General features: G+C 36.0%; 1 protein-coding gene across 2 annotated transcripts in view; it reads left to right on the forward strand.

The window, feature by feature from the left end:
* The window catches only part of LOC123367549 (cytochrome b5 reductase 4), a 79,108-nt gene that overhangs the window by 14,953 nt on the left and 49,075 nt on the right, over window positions 1-15,080 (forward strand). For both annotated transcript variants that reach the window (XM_045011863.1, XM_045011864.1), the window contains exons 4-9: window positions 88-172; window positions 5,133-5,174; window positions 8,396-8,450; window positions 10,113-10,170; window positions 10,313-10,406; window positions 14,765-14,797. In XM_045011863.1, the coding sequence (XP_044867798.1) occupies window positions 88-172; window positions 5,133-5,174; window positions 8,396-8,450; window positions 10,113-10,170; window positions 10,313-10,406; window positions 14,765-14,797 (367 nt within the window). The remainder of the gene's footprint in view (window positions 1-87; window positions 173-5,132; window positions 5,175-8,395; window positions 8,451-10,112; window positions 10,171-10,312; window positions 10,407-14,764; window positions 14,798-15,080) is intronic.

Below are 15,080 nucleotides of genomic sequence, written 5' to 3' on the forward strand. Positions count from 1 at the left end.
TCATTTTCTCACTGTATAGTTTCTCACATGCAGTCAGAATTATAAATATTCTTAAATATATGAAAACTACTCTCTTCCTCCATGCAGGTTCATCGTTGGGTCAATTATGAATCCATGTTGAAGGAATGCCTTGTTGGAAGAATGGCACTCAAACCTCTTGCTGCTACTACAGGTACATTTTATAAAATGGAATATTTTAAAATCAAATACATTAGAAATTAGATTATTTGAAAGTCTTGGGACACCTGAAACCCTCGGTTTGTTTGAGTGTTGGCCCTCTGAAGTGAGGGAGAAGATTTAGATACCCATATCAGACTTTCCCAAAGCCATCTGTCTATTGATGGAGCTATATTGTAAACATAGACTTCTATACATAGTATCCCTCTGTTTAGCTCCAGTTTCAGTCACTGGGAAGCAGGCAGTTCAGACAGGTCATCTTCTCTTTTTATCACAAGATGCTACTTTTAATTTCCCCACATCCTGTGCCAGCTCCGCTGAGGTACTCCCTTTGCATAACCTAGAGCAGTTTGTAAAGCCTCAACTCCTTTTCATGTGGTATTTCCATTAGATTATGTTTAAAGCCCAAGATGTCAATTATGGGCTCACGCTTCCTAAAATATACTTTGTATTTTATTAATCAGTTTGAATAAGCTAACTACGTAGGTGGTGGTGAGTTTCCCTCCCTGTGCTTTTTGGAGTTAATTCAAGCTTTTAGGCTTCTTTGGTCTTTATATGGAAAAACATATTGGTTCTGCCTAAAAAATGCTTGCTTACAGAAATCCAAAACTGATCATTGCTGCTTTGGATCACTGGATGAGATAAATAAATTGCCTTAAAAAGTGCTGGTGTGGATTCCCAGAGGCTTCAAAGTCTGTTTTATTCCTTTTGCCTTCTAGTAATGATCAAGTGGCTAGTAATAGCCCCTTCCCCCTGCCAAAAAAAATAAATAAATTGCTGAACAGCAGGCACTGTTTTTGAGTAGTAAATATAAGAAAAGTAGTATGGAAACAATGACAGAATTGATATGTAAAACTGATTTTTTTTTTTACTTTGGTTTTTAAATGGCATTTAATTTACACTTTAAGCAATGATTTCTCATGTCTGTCTCCTAGTATGGAATGCTAACAGGCATTGTAATCAGGATGTGATTAGTCCTTTCTAAACCTGACTTAAGTTATATCTCTAAGGCCATATTGTTTAATTGACTGTGTGCTTTATATCTACACTTACAGAGGAGAAAACAGGAGACTGTGTTTCAGTGTTGTATGCAGCTAATTCCACTGTATAATTTTGTACTTAAATTCTGGAATATGTGAATGAACCAAACAAAACAAAACCAACTTCCAAGCTGATGGAGTTAAGCTCTGACAGATGAGTTGCTGCCACTTACATTAATAATCTTTTCAGAAGTACATTGGCATAATTAAAAATAAACCAACCTCAGTGGTATCTATTGGATCAATTACAATCTAAACTTCCCTGCAGTGGGAGGGATGCAGCTGGAACTGACAAGAATTTCAGCCAGTTAGTGAGTAATATACAAATGTTGTTCATCAACAGGCAGGCTAGTTTGCTGTGTTAAACAGCTGTGGCCACTCATCTGTTTGCTCCAGTGCAATTTCTTTCCTGTGTTTGGCTTTTCTCCTTGCTTACTCCACCATGGCATGTGAAAGCTTGTCCTTCTTAGCAATATATGCAACATAGGACTTCACTTTGCAGTGGGTCACCAGTATGAAAATGAGTAACTTGTCTATTTATTTATTTGAAAGAATAAAATGTTAAGTATTTTACTTTAAAATGGATCAAGGTGTATTTGCTGAATCTTTATCACTACAAATAAGTAGCATTAACAGATCTGCTTTCCACAATCCACTGCTGTTTATAATCATATAATATTAGGGTCTCTGATAAATACCCTCAGTCAAGGCTATGTTTGACATTTGAAATATGACAATATTTTCTTTTTTAAAAGTGAATATAAAATAAAAGCTTTTCAGAAGTAGCAATTTCCTTCACGGGAAAAACAATCATTTAATGCAGACTTCCATAGCAAAAGGTTATTTTGCTGTTCTTGTCAATTAATAAGTTAGCAAGAATAACTTAGACCTTAAAGTGTCTGAAAGTTAATATACAGTTGAGAAAATTGTCTTGCCAAAAACCTTTTCTTTGTGAAGTTGGTGATATTTTTCTAGTCTGGTTAGAATTCAGTTGTGATCACAGTTTGATGAGTAATGAAAGTACTGCTAGCCCTTGGCAGCAAAGGGCAAATATTAAAATCTCTCCTGGTTTTATCCCAGGTTTCTAGACAATGATAAAATAGACATCTATTGTGTGTATTACGCAGTTCTGAAGGGGTGTTGGAGTACTCACAGATGGGATAAAAATTAAACACTTATGAACAAATAGAGGCTAATGGATTGCAGTTATTCACTGAAATTACTTGCTGAATTGTCATGAATAATTCTTGCTGTGTAGCTTGTTTGTGAGCAATTCATGACTTATTTGAAATCTGATCTGCTTGGTCACATGGTCTGATTTTGTTCCCTGACAGCACATCTCTTAGAATCAGCTTTCTACTAGAAATGCTCTTGGAGAGGGAAATTAAATTTGCTGTCCACGAATAGTGTAAACTTTAAAATTTGCTGTTTCCACAGGTAAACCTGTCATTAAACATGTTTGCTAAAATATTGCTGGAAAGCAAGAACACAGGGTGGAGAGTTAACTTGTTTTAAAATGTGAACTAATAGCAGAACATGTTTACAGTATTTATCCAGCTCTTGAAATGGCTACATTAGCACTAATTTATTAAATTAAACTGTATATTGTAGAATTTGTAAATCCCTTCACTACTTCTCTCTCCGTCTTAAATTAAAAAAAAAAAGGAAGGAAGTAGTACCTATTTGTAGCATGTACCCTGATTCTACATAGCAATACGTGTGGTATATGAAGTGGTTGTAGAAGAAAATATAGAGTGGCCTCCAAGAAAGTTTGCTTTAGTCTAAGATCTTCAGATGACATTGTGTGCTGTTTTGATCATTTTCCTCTGATGGTGAGAAATGGGTCACAGAGGGTGGAGGGTGAATGCTCAGACAATGGCTGAACTAATTTGAAATAATATAATACAACAAATATATCAAGTATAAAAGACTTCAGAAAATCTTGAGTTCATTTGAAGTGTTTTAGAGCAATAATGGAGAATGATCCTAGAAGACAAATTGACAGACTTAAAAACAGAAACATGAGTTACAAACAGGAGTATACTTGTTTTAAAATTGAGCAGTCTGTCTGACATATTTTCTCAAAGAAGCTAACACAGTTGGCTTAAACAGATAATTTATTACCTGAGATGGTTAGCTACAGTCATGATCAGTAGTTTGTATTACATTTTTCTGAAAAACCAATTAATGATGCTACATAGAGAGGCTCTTTGGGGATAGTTTTAATACATTAAATATTGAATATATTAAAAATGGGACTAGCAAATACACATGCTAGTCATCAGCCTTACCTCTTTTTATGTTGTATCTCCTTCCCCACTCCCTTTTCAGTTATTTTTCTTTAGATTGTGAACTCTTCAAGACAGAGACTATCTTACTATATAATTTTACAGAGCCTAACATTCCTTAACTATTAGCCTAACATTCTGTAACAGCACCCTTATCCTTGGTCGGAGGGATAGCTCAGTGGTTTGAGCATTGGCCTGCTAAACCCAGGGTTGAAGGAGACATGTCTGGGGATTGGTCCTGCTTTGAGCAAGGGGTTGGACTAGATGACCTCCTGAGGTCCCTTCCAACCCTGATATTCTATGATTCTATGAATCAGTACTGGAATTCTCAGACCAAATTTGTTTTCCAAATCTAAACATCACACTTTCCCAAGATGACTACATATACTGTTTTTATGAAAGATGGACTGTCTGTGTCATGATGTAGCAGGTATTTGACCAGAACCTACCCAGACCATTTTGTTTTGTATCCTTCACTTGTAAAGCCATTACCTTTTTAATGTGTCTCTGTAGATGTCATGTAGTGAAAATGTAAATGAATAGGGAAAACAGTTGTCTAAGGTTAGCTCAAGTAATGTTTTTAGTGAGAAGAACATTTTTCTACTTGTGCTCAACAGTGAAATGCTTGTCTTGTAGGTTGTGATGTTGAAATCATTTATTTCACCCTTAAAAAGATTTAGAATAAGGACTGTAAATTTGAATGTTTAATCCAATACGTATCTTTATTATAAGCAGCACTATCAGCCTATACTTAACTTCCCCGACACTTCCCATTATAAGATAGTGTTTTCAGTTTGTCAAACTTTAACAGTTTAGGCTAAAACTTTCAACGCTAGGTGTTTGCGTCACGCTTACATTTTTGAAAGTTTCAGCAAAAATTGTGTAGTTTCGAGAATTAGAGAAAAAATACATTGTCTTGTACATGATAAAAATTCTTACAACTATGTTGTTGAGAAGCTCTAGTGCCGCCATGCTTTGGATCAAGGACTTGAAATTGGGCAGGGAAGTCACTCTTATGGCAGGGATGTGCCTTTTGCTTTTTCCATGGGAAAACTGCATATTTGTTCAAGTTAAAACCTCAAAAAAAATTTGATTCCACATATACTTAGAAGATCCTTGTTAGTTTGGCAGCGAAATTCTCTGCAGATTTCATCTGTGCTAAATATGCTCCATCCCAGGACTTTCCCTGTAATTGCCTGTGTAACCATAATTCAGCCGCCTTGTGTATATGCATTATAATAATGTTTTTAAATACACTGTCACACATTTTTTTTCCACGGGATCTCTGCCTCATTAGTACACTGGCAACCATAATTCTGACATTTTCTAACTTTTGAGGGATTGACTGCGAAACCTTAATTTTCTTCTAAACATAGTGTTTTGCATGCAATATATAAAATAGCTAAAGGACTGAACATCATTTCATTTTGGCTGTTTTATTTCTTGATCTTTGAGAAATGTTATTCTGGTTAATCTGTTTGAAGATTGTGTCGTAACTTGATTCTTGACTCTAATTTACTTTTCCATGACCAAAGCTTTTTTCAGTCAAACATATTTGAGTACTGTGTCTTAACCGTAGTAGCTGTCTAGTATTTTGGTCATTGTTGGCTTTCTTGCGTCTTTGCAGAGACTTGCTGCGCTTTACCTGAAGAGAAGAAACTCTTAAATGGTAAGTTTTCAGATGGTAAGAATTTGAAACTTAAACTAAGGAATATCCAAAGAAGTTAATAAGAGAAGCAAACATCTAGTTCAGGGGTTTTCAATTTGGCGGTCATGACCCTTCAGGGGGTCACAAGATGGTTACATGGGAGTTGTGAGCTGTCAGCTCTGTGGGGCTGACATCCCCTAACCCTCATTCAATTAACACCCCCATTTTTAATTTATAAGCAGGGTCACACTCAGAGCTTGCTATGTGAAAGGGATCACCAGTACAGAAAGTTTGAAAACCACAGCTAGCTGGTGAACTCTGCATTATACATTTCAATCTATGGTGTTGTTGCGGTAGAGACTGTTGGACAACTCTGAGAATTACAGTTCACAAAATCTTAGGTAGGATTTGTGAATTTAGCACTGAAAGATGTTTCACCCTAGAGAAGTCTACTTTTGGGTTCTAAAATTCTGAGTACAGCTATAAAAATACAGTCTTAAATTGAGATTCAAAAATGAATTCATCTGCTCTTGCTTGCTTTGCTGCTTTAATGATGCTCTGTCCTCCTGTTTCCATTTGTCATCTCTTATTTGCATATTGTCTTATAAAGTGCCTTACAACATTCCAAAATAGTTCAGAGTGATGAGTTTGGTAGGGCAATGACTCTGTAGGCAAATGGAACAGGCAGTATGCATTCTGTAGTAATTAGTTTATTCACACCCTTCAGAGCCTGTTTTATTGACACAGAATGTTGGCTGGAACATAAGGTTTATCAACAACTCTTGTTAGAAAGTGCTGTGGGACTTTTAAATTGGAAGTGGAAAAAGGGAGTAACCCCAGTTTTTAGTGATCATGTGAAAAATGTCCCGCTTAACAGTTCATCAGCCTTCCTGTCCCATTTTGTTCATTGGAGTATCAGGTTTGGGTACAGCTATAGTGATCCAAATTCTCTTCTGCCTGTGCACTACCTTCTGCCAACTGTGAATTGTTGCTTGTTAAAGTCATACCAGACATCTCAAATGACTTCACTAAGGCATTAAGGGGTTCAACTTCACTAATACACTACGTATATTGCAGTACCCTGATACATGTGGAAAAGTAGCTTACATCATGAATACGCCCATTGTAGACAATTACATTACATACTTGTGGAGTAAAGTAGTAGTCATTGTTAGCAACTGTGGTGCAGTGGGGTTTGATAGAAGTGGATGGATAATGTCAAGGAAAATTCCATTTTTACAAATAAATCTCATCTGTAAGATATTTAACTCTTCTGGATAAAAACTGTGTTCCATAAACATAATTAGAAAGGTCAAGATTAACATGGTAAAGATTTTTTTTGTTTAGATCTTCAAAAAATTCATTTTTGTTACATATGCATGGAGTTACAGAACCCACAAATCACACCAGAATTGTTATCTTGTTTGCTGGAGTATATACAATCCTCACAACGATATAATTTCTAAACTAAATAGGAAATGCTTCTAACTTTAATAACTAGTCTGATTTTTTCCCCCACTCCCACAATTTATAGGTTGTTAGAAACAGAGTTTTTAATAATATGGTATCAGTGTTTCCATGAGGGCCTCAGTTGGGGAGCAAGCTTCAGATTTTGTGGGTGGTGGTGGTTCTTTTGGAGGAATATTCTTTTTTAGCCCCAGTGTGCTGTGGCAGCTGCTGTATCACCTGTGATATATACACAGTTCAGGAGCAATGCATAATGGTTTGCATTTATTTTGCACATGGTGTTCCCTCCTCAGATAGTCATAGGTTTGTATGGCCAGAAGAGACCGTTATGATCTAGTAGTTTGATCTCCTGCATGACATACACAACTTAATTTCACCCAGCAACTTCTGCATCAAGCCCAAAATATCTGGTTGAACTAGAGAACCTGTTAGAGGATATTTGGTTTAAATGGGAAAATGAATACATTCCCTAGTTGCATACCAGACAGGGATAAGTATAACCATCTCTGGTTCACTTGGTTTATTGTTTAATGCATCTGAAACTGATTTTGAAATTAAAAAATGGGCAGTTCTATCTGGAAGGGAAGCATGATAGATCAGAGCACGCTCTGTTCAAGGTAATCTTTGTTCTTATCATGAAAGTGCGTAAGAAAGTACTGGCTATGCATCAAGCTAATTTTGGGAAAACATCACATTGGTTGTTCAGGGGAGTGGTCTTGGTTGGCATAAAATCCTTGCTCTTGTTTTGATAATAACCAGCCATCCACAGCAATAACCATTCCTTCCCAACTCTATTTTTACCCTTCTGCCTAGTCTGTTCCACTAGAAATCATGCCCTCCACTTGCTGTTATGGACCACATAACATTTCAGGCTGTTCATTTTTTGCCGTGCCGACAATGATGCAGTTCAGCTTCTTTTTAGCATCAGTGTTTAGGAAGGAGAATTGAAATCACTTTAACCTTAGGTCTCATTTCAGACTGTTGCCTGAATATTATTCTCTCTGTCAGAGATCAGTATTGTTGCTCTCCAAGCAAACTGAATAGTGATTGTTCTCACTATTAGTTTCTCAGACTTGGTCAAGGTCACTGTGATTAAAAAGTAGAAAAAACACTAAAATGAAAGCTGTTTATAAAAGCAGCTAACTGAATACTACAAAGATCTCTAGCAAGATGCTTAGTGTAAAGCAAGATTTAAAGTGCCTGGAAGTCTCTGCTTGGCTTACTGAATTAGTGTATGACATTAAGTTACATACCTGAAAGTCACTTATTTTATTTTTGGAACTCTGTAAACAAACATGTCTAAGTCTTGTTTGGGTAAGTTATCTGGGGCTAGCATTCTAATGCTTTGAAAATTAAATGAAGTAAAATATAAGAGACAGTTAAGAACATGCTTATACATATAGCTACAATTACATACCACTGGTTTCCCAGAGCATACTGCACAAACACATGCCAATTCCAGTGTAACTTGGGAAGCTCATACACTAAAGTTTTTTATGGTGTACCAGTAGCATGGAACTCAAGTATGTGAATTGGAAGTTAGTTTTTGAGGGGCTTGGAACTCATTTCTCAGGGTGAGCAATTGCTAAAAAGCCTGTGACTGCCTGATTACCAATGGAAATGCAAACACCAGGTATCAAGGGGCTATAGCTATTGCATGCATTTAATTTTAAAACTTTCTGGATTTCATTCCTACTAGGAATAGATGTTAACACTCTTGGATGGGTGACTATCAATGCAAATGTGTTAATAAATTCTGTTGGATTTTTTTGTAGGCATGCTTCCTAAAAATAAAGTATTGGATACTTCTTCCAAAGATTTAACTCCAAGGTACTGATCTATATTTTTATAGTACACTTTTTGTACACATTTTGTTAAATAGTGTATACTGTTAGCAAATGCAGAGTGCATGCTAATCCATAAAGCTAAAAGTGCTTTATGTAGGTGGGAATGTGTCATTTTCACATCTTACAGATAGGGAAACTCATGCTCAGTTAACTTAAATGTTTTGCTCGAGGTCCCACAATGAGTCTGTAGAAATGTGGGAGAATAAAATGTATATTTAGTGACTTTGCACTAGCCTCTGCCCTATGCTGCCTCCTACATAAATAGAAAGTTAGTTCTTAATTTAGGATTCCTCCCTATTTGTGTTTTTCTGTAATGCAATAACTATTGCTTACTTCAAATGTTGAAAAATTCAACAGTATCCAGTATTTATTTTGTTAAAGTATGGAATTTTCTGATATTAATTTTTTTTAAAGGACGATGGGTAAGTGCAGTACAGGTCTGTCGTATCTTAGGCGCATTTAACATGTGCGATTTCAGCTTTACGCGGTCGGCAAAAACAAGGGGAAAAAAACAAAAGAGAAAAAACAATTTAAATACTGTCCTGTAGTGCAGGCGATTCCGCCCGCCATTACACTCAATGTAATTTTGACTATACGCGATTTTCGCTTTACGCGCTGACTGCGGAATGTAACCCCAGCGTAAGATGGGACAGACCTGTATACACTTTGAACTATACCCACCAGTGTATGATGCTGTGGAGGTTCCCTGTGTAGCGGTACTGATGGAGTTCAAGATTGGCTCCAATAGGCTAGTGTAGAATGGGAACAGAATACAATGGAGTATACATGAAGTGGCCAATGGGACTCTGATTACATTGATCTAATTGCTAAAAGCCCAAGGAACAGTGACTTCAGGGGACTGTTTGCATGTCATGTGCACTGTCTGCCAGTTGGGGTTGATTCCATTCCCACAACCACTTCATTTTTCTGCTTTTCCTAGTCTACCTCAGGGTTTGGGCAATAAGTTGTGAATCCTATCATTTGGTATGGGGACTGAGGTAAATAGGGAAGAGAGGACAACTCAGACAGACTACAAAAAGAACCAGTCTACTTGCAGACATTCTCATTTGCAGTAAATTTCAGGGTTTTGCTTTTTTGTCTGTTAGTCTAAAAGATGAGTACGATAATGTAAGATTAAACTCAAATTCTTGTTGGAACTTAAATACTGTATATCTAATACTGAGATAGCCATCCTAGAAAGGGGACAGGATCCATAGAAATGAAAATAGGGGTGAGAGTAGTAATATTTATTCCACATGGCCAAGAGAGTCCTCTTAAATGATTTCTATTCATCCAAAGAATGCACGGCTCACTTTACTCAAATGTCTATATTCAATAACCAGTTTCTTTAAACCAGTCATGTGCAATTGTATGCACATTCATACAGTTAGTACTAAGTTTATGCGCATTCTTGCCTAATCATACTTTCTAATGGTATGACTAACTACTGTATGCCAACTAGTGATGGATAACTAGAGTTCCTGTTTTTTAATGTTGAATATCCTTTCTTAAAATAATCAGTTTATATCAGTATATATTTGGTATATTATTTCATAGAAAGGTCTGTTTGGAAATTCTTGGCATTTAAATGTATTTTTTGTTTGCTCACAAGAATAATTCCTTTTTTTTTCTTAATATTTTACAGTTATGATTGGTTCCAAACCGATTATTTGGTCACTGTTGTCATATATACTAAACAAAAGGTAAATGCATTTTATCAAAAGAAAAGAACCATGAAATCTTACTGTGAATGTCACCAGATACGTTCTATGAGTTCTTCAGCATTGTTCTTATGTTCAAAAAGTATTTGAAATTAAATTGAAATAATTTCCTTTTCTATATAAGGGCATGAATTCAGAAATGGTGATCGTTGACCATCAAGATGGTAGTCTGAGAGTAGACAGCATTCTGAGGGATTATTCATATCTCTTGCATATTGGTAAGTGCTTTAGTTTTGCTTTGGAAAACATTAACATTGAATTCTATCATTAGTTTAATTTTACTCCTTCTCTCCCCTCCTCCAGTCTAGTAGTTAGTGCATTTGTGTATTTTTATATCTTATGCTTCTACATTTCCCATCATCGTCGTCATGTTCCTATTACGCCTCTGGCGTTTAGGGCAGTGACAAAGCTTCTCCTTTCCTGTTTGTTTCTGGCAAGTCTTTCAATGGTTCCCCAGCTGTGCTCCAGGTTTTTCAGCTCGGCTTCCACTGGGGGTGGATTTGATTTTAAATCAAATTGATTTAAATCACTAGTCAGGAAGACGCGATTTAATCATGGATTTCTACCATAAAAGTACATTTTTGTTGGTTGTTATAACCTTAATACATATTCTTCACAACTCAGAGATAGATGTAGGTTTCATTTTTAGAAGGTACACACTATACATTTTTAAACAGTGATTTATTTTGAAAACTTTTCAGATTAGTTTTACAGCTATATGAGAAAATGAATGATTGTTCAGTTATTTCATTTACCACAGGTAATTGAAGCAGATATTTATGAAGTCATTGGGAGGTGAACTATCTCCAATTCAACAGGTTAATCATTAATATTTTGAGGATTTTCTTGCCATTCTGAATTAGGAGGAGAACATCACCAGAAAGACATTTAAATTGTTTTATTTAACTAAAACAACAACATTATGTATTGTGGATTTTTTTTTCCTTCAACAGCAAGCATATAACATTTTAACAAAACAAGCATATGAATTTTTGAATTTAGTTAAACATTCAAGTTTTTTTTAAATCAGGGTTGTTTTTGTTAGTTGTTTTTAACTAAAATAGTTAAATATTAAAAAAAACAAAAATTAAATCAGCTATGTCAGCCAGGTCAACATGAGAAACTTAAAATATTGGCTTCTGCAGCTAACTCAGTCGTCTTCACCTTCATTTTCCTGTTTGTTCATAATTTGGAAAAGAGAAACAAGTTTTCCTGCTTTTTCAAGTCCCAAACAATTTCTCAATTTAGAACAAATTAGTCCAAAGGAAGAACATATTCTTTCTACACCAGCAGAAGAAGCTACTGCTGTTAAAAGTGAGATTGTCACTTCAACAGTCTCTGAATCCAAGTGCTTAAGTGACTTCCACCAGTTCAGTGTTGTGACTTTCTTTAAAACATCATCAGCAAACATATATTTCTTGAATGGTTCGCCCTTAGCTCTGAAGTTTATTATAGGTGGCACTATGGAGGGATGATTGCTGGATGTCCATGTCATAGCCAACTCCTCTTCTTCAGCAGTTAAGATTTGACCCTGGTACCGAGTATTGAGAATATTTGCAAGAAAATGAGCTGGAGATAGTGCTTGTCCCATTTTTGTTTGTTTAATGCTTGTAATTTAACTCTGTCATTGCATATTTCTCTTTTTAAGATCTCACTCAGTTCCTTCCAAATTTCAACAGCGTCAGCAATAAAACAGCTATTTCCCTACATTTTGTTCAAGGCTACAGAAATAGGCTTCAGGATACTCAGCATGTGTTCAACATTTCTCTTAAGCTCAATGTTGAGAACTTTGGCTGTGACACTGCCATCTATTTTTTTCACAATTTTGTTCACAAACTGTCATTAGATTAGGCCAGTTCTTGATGTAGTGCTCAAAACAGTCCACTACTGAGTTGCATCGCACGTCTGGTGAGGGAGTTAGCTTGGTTCCTCCCACTTTTTTTAGAGCAGCTGCTGTAAAGTGGTTGTTACGGAAGTATTTTGCAATTTCAACATCATTAGCCTTTATTTCTGGAACACTGAAGTCTTTGGCTAGGAGGTGCATCAAATGAGCAATGCCGCTGTATGTTATTAGCTTGGGACTCTCTTCACACTCTCCTAAATTTCTTCTCATCTTGGATACATTTGCAGCATTGTCTGTGACCAAGCTATGTACTAGACATTTGAATTTTTTTCACAGTTTGTTATAGCTTTTACTGCTACTTCTTGTAAGTATTCTACTGTGTGTGCATTTCCTTATGTATCAATTGTTTCTGTAAGGAAGGCATTCCCTTCTTCTGTTGTCACACAAGCATATACAAAAGGATCATTGTGGACATTGCTCCACTCATCAAGACTCAGGTTAACAAGTTCACCCTCTAGACCAGGGGTCGGCAATCTTTCAGAAGCGGTGTGCCGAGTCTTCATTTATTCACTCTGATTTAGTTTCATGTGCTAGTAATATCTTTTAATGTTTTTAGAAAGTCTTTCTATAAGTCTATACTATCTAACTAAACTATTGTTGCATGTAAAGTAAATAAGGTTTTTAAAATGTTTAAGAAACTTCATTTAAAATTAAAATAAAATGCAGAGCCCCCCAGACTGGTGGCCAGGACCCAGGCAGTGTGAGTGCCACTGAAAATCAGCTCGCATGCCACTTATGTGCCATAGGTTGCCTACCCCTGCTCTAGACCTTTTGCACACTGCTCAATTTCTCTTTCATACACTTTATACAGTAATTTTCCTGCGACATCTGCTCTGTTGGATGGTCTGTATCCTGGTCTTAATGACTGAACCATGTTCATGAACTGTGGGTTCTCAGTCATACCGAAAGGAGTGTTTGTTGCATAAACAAACCAGGCAATTTTTTCATCGATTACCTCTTTTTGTAATCTGCTGGTTCTTATCACAAACTTATCTATGGTTGTTTCTGGATGATGGAGATTTTTTTTTTCTTTTTGCTACAGAAGATATACTGTGGTATGTGTCACACATGATGTGACTGAAACACTATCATTGGCAGATAACTCTGAAACTATAGAAAATGATGGTGATCTTGAAGGTGGATAATCTTCAGAATCCTGTATATTGAGGATGGTTTCTCCTAAACAAAATAAGTCAATGCAGTTATATTATTATTCATTGAACTTTTTGAAACTTTCCACTTTTAGAGAGAGATAAGGGATTGACTCTGTGTACACAAATTTGCAGAGAGACAGTAGAGTTGTGGTCTGTTATTTCTCACACCTGTATATTATTTATTTATTTTAAAACATTTTTGCTGTTAACAAGCATGTTATTTCTGGAGACACAAATCCACAGTTTGAGAACTGCAACACTAAGTATCTCTGATGGTATCTTCAGAATCTAGACTGAGCACTGAGTCCCATTGGGTAGATCGAAAGATTAACCTAAATAATCTATACAGACCCCCATAAACTTGGGTCCCTAATCCATGAACTATTGGAACTCATTTACAAAACTTTTCTTAAACATTACATGAATATATTGCCTCGTACTATAGAATTAGAATTTATAATCCCTAGTCCATGATGAGATATCTTTGAGCTATAATGTATCTTAATTAAAATTATCTTTAGATAGGTTTTTCTCTCAAAAATCTGATTTTTAAAATCATTGTATGTATCCACCCTGGCTTCCACAGCTCTTCGCCATGTTGTTTTCAGACGGCCTCATTTTTGCTTGCCTTCAGGTATCCATCTTATTCATACTCTGGTGATGGAATCAGTTTCCAGCCAAAGCACATGACCGATCTATCTCCAGCGCCTCCTGGAAATGATAGTGCTCAGATCCTCTTGGCTGCACTGTGTCAGTAGATCTTGGTTTGAGATTGTTCTGAGCCAAAAGATATGGAGGATTTTTCTGAGGCAGATTGTATGGAATGAAGATAGTTGGGAACATGTACTTTCTCATTCCCCAGCATTCTGCACTATAAAGTAGTGTTGAAAGTACGCAGCTCTGATAAATCTTAAGTTTGGTTTTGGTGTTGTATTTCGATGATTTCCAGCCTGTATTTAAGCTCCTGAAGTTGTTCCTGGCTTTATTGATTTTGTTCCGGATGTCCTGACTACATTTCCCATACAAGATGTTAATTTATATCATGATACTCTGGAGTTAAGTAAATGGTGACATATTTGTCACCTTACAAATATCAATTTACAGTGAATGCTTACCTTTTTGCCATCTCATCTTTGATTTTAAAGTTAATTGAACTATTCACATACATAATGTCAGACAATTAAGACATGAAAGTGATTTAGTATCTAGAAGCTAATTTGGTTACATTGTTAAACTTCTAACAGGATATTGGTAAACACAGACAAATACACTTAGCATCTACACTGGATTTCTATTACTATAAATGAATGGGTTACTGATTGCTAGTCTAGTACATCTCTTTGAAATTCACATACAAGTGAATTGTCTGGATGCAATTGTAATGCCTCTTAAGTTGTTATGGGTCATACACTGGTTGGCTGGTCTGTCAGTGTCACAGATGCTGATAACTATAGAAGGAAAAGGCAATTTGATTTCCAATTATATCTAAATAAGAGGATGTGCATTTTCTTCATTTTAGAGCTGAGTTATGCAGTTCAAGAGGACATTACTGGTAAGGTGTTTCCTCCTCTTCCCCCTGTTCTCTACCCCATTAATGTCAAAACATGAAAACTTAAGTCTGTCTACTTTGTTCTGCCCTTCTCCATCTGGCTAGCACATATTCAACAGATAAATGATACCTTTGCCTATGAATAATGTTTTGACACAGCACGCTATTTTGAACAGTCAAACAAAACTTAAATTTTTTCAGTATTGTTGTATTGAAGCCACAGGAATGAATGTATCATTTTCAAGGGATTCGGTATGGCACTAATGTCATGCCAACATTAAGAATA

Source organism: Mauremys mutica, chromosome 3 (assembly GCF_020497125.1).
Source record: "Mauremys mutica isolate MM-2020 ecotype Southern chromosome 3, ASM2049712v1, whole genome shotgun sequence".
In the NCBI taxonomy this organism is placed as follows: Eukaryota; Metazoa; Chordata; order Testudines; family Geoemydidae; genus Mauremys; species Mauremys mutica.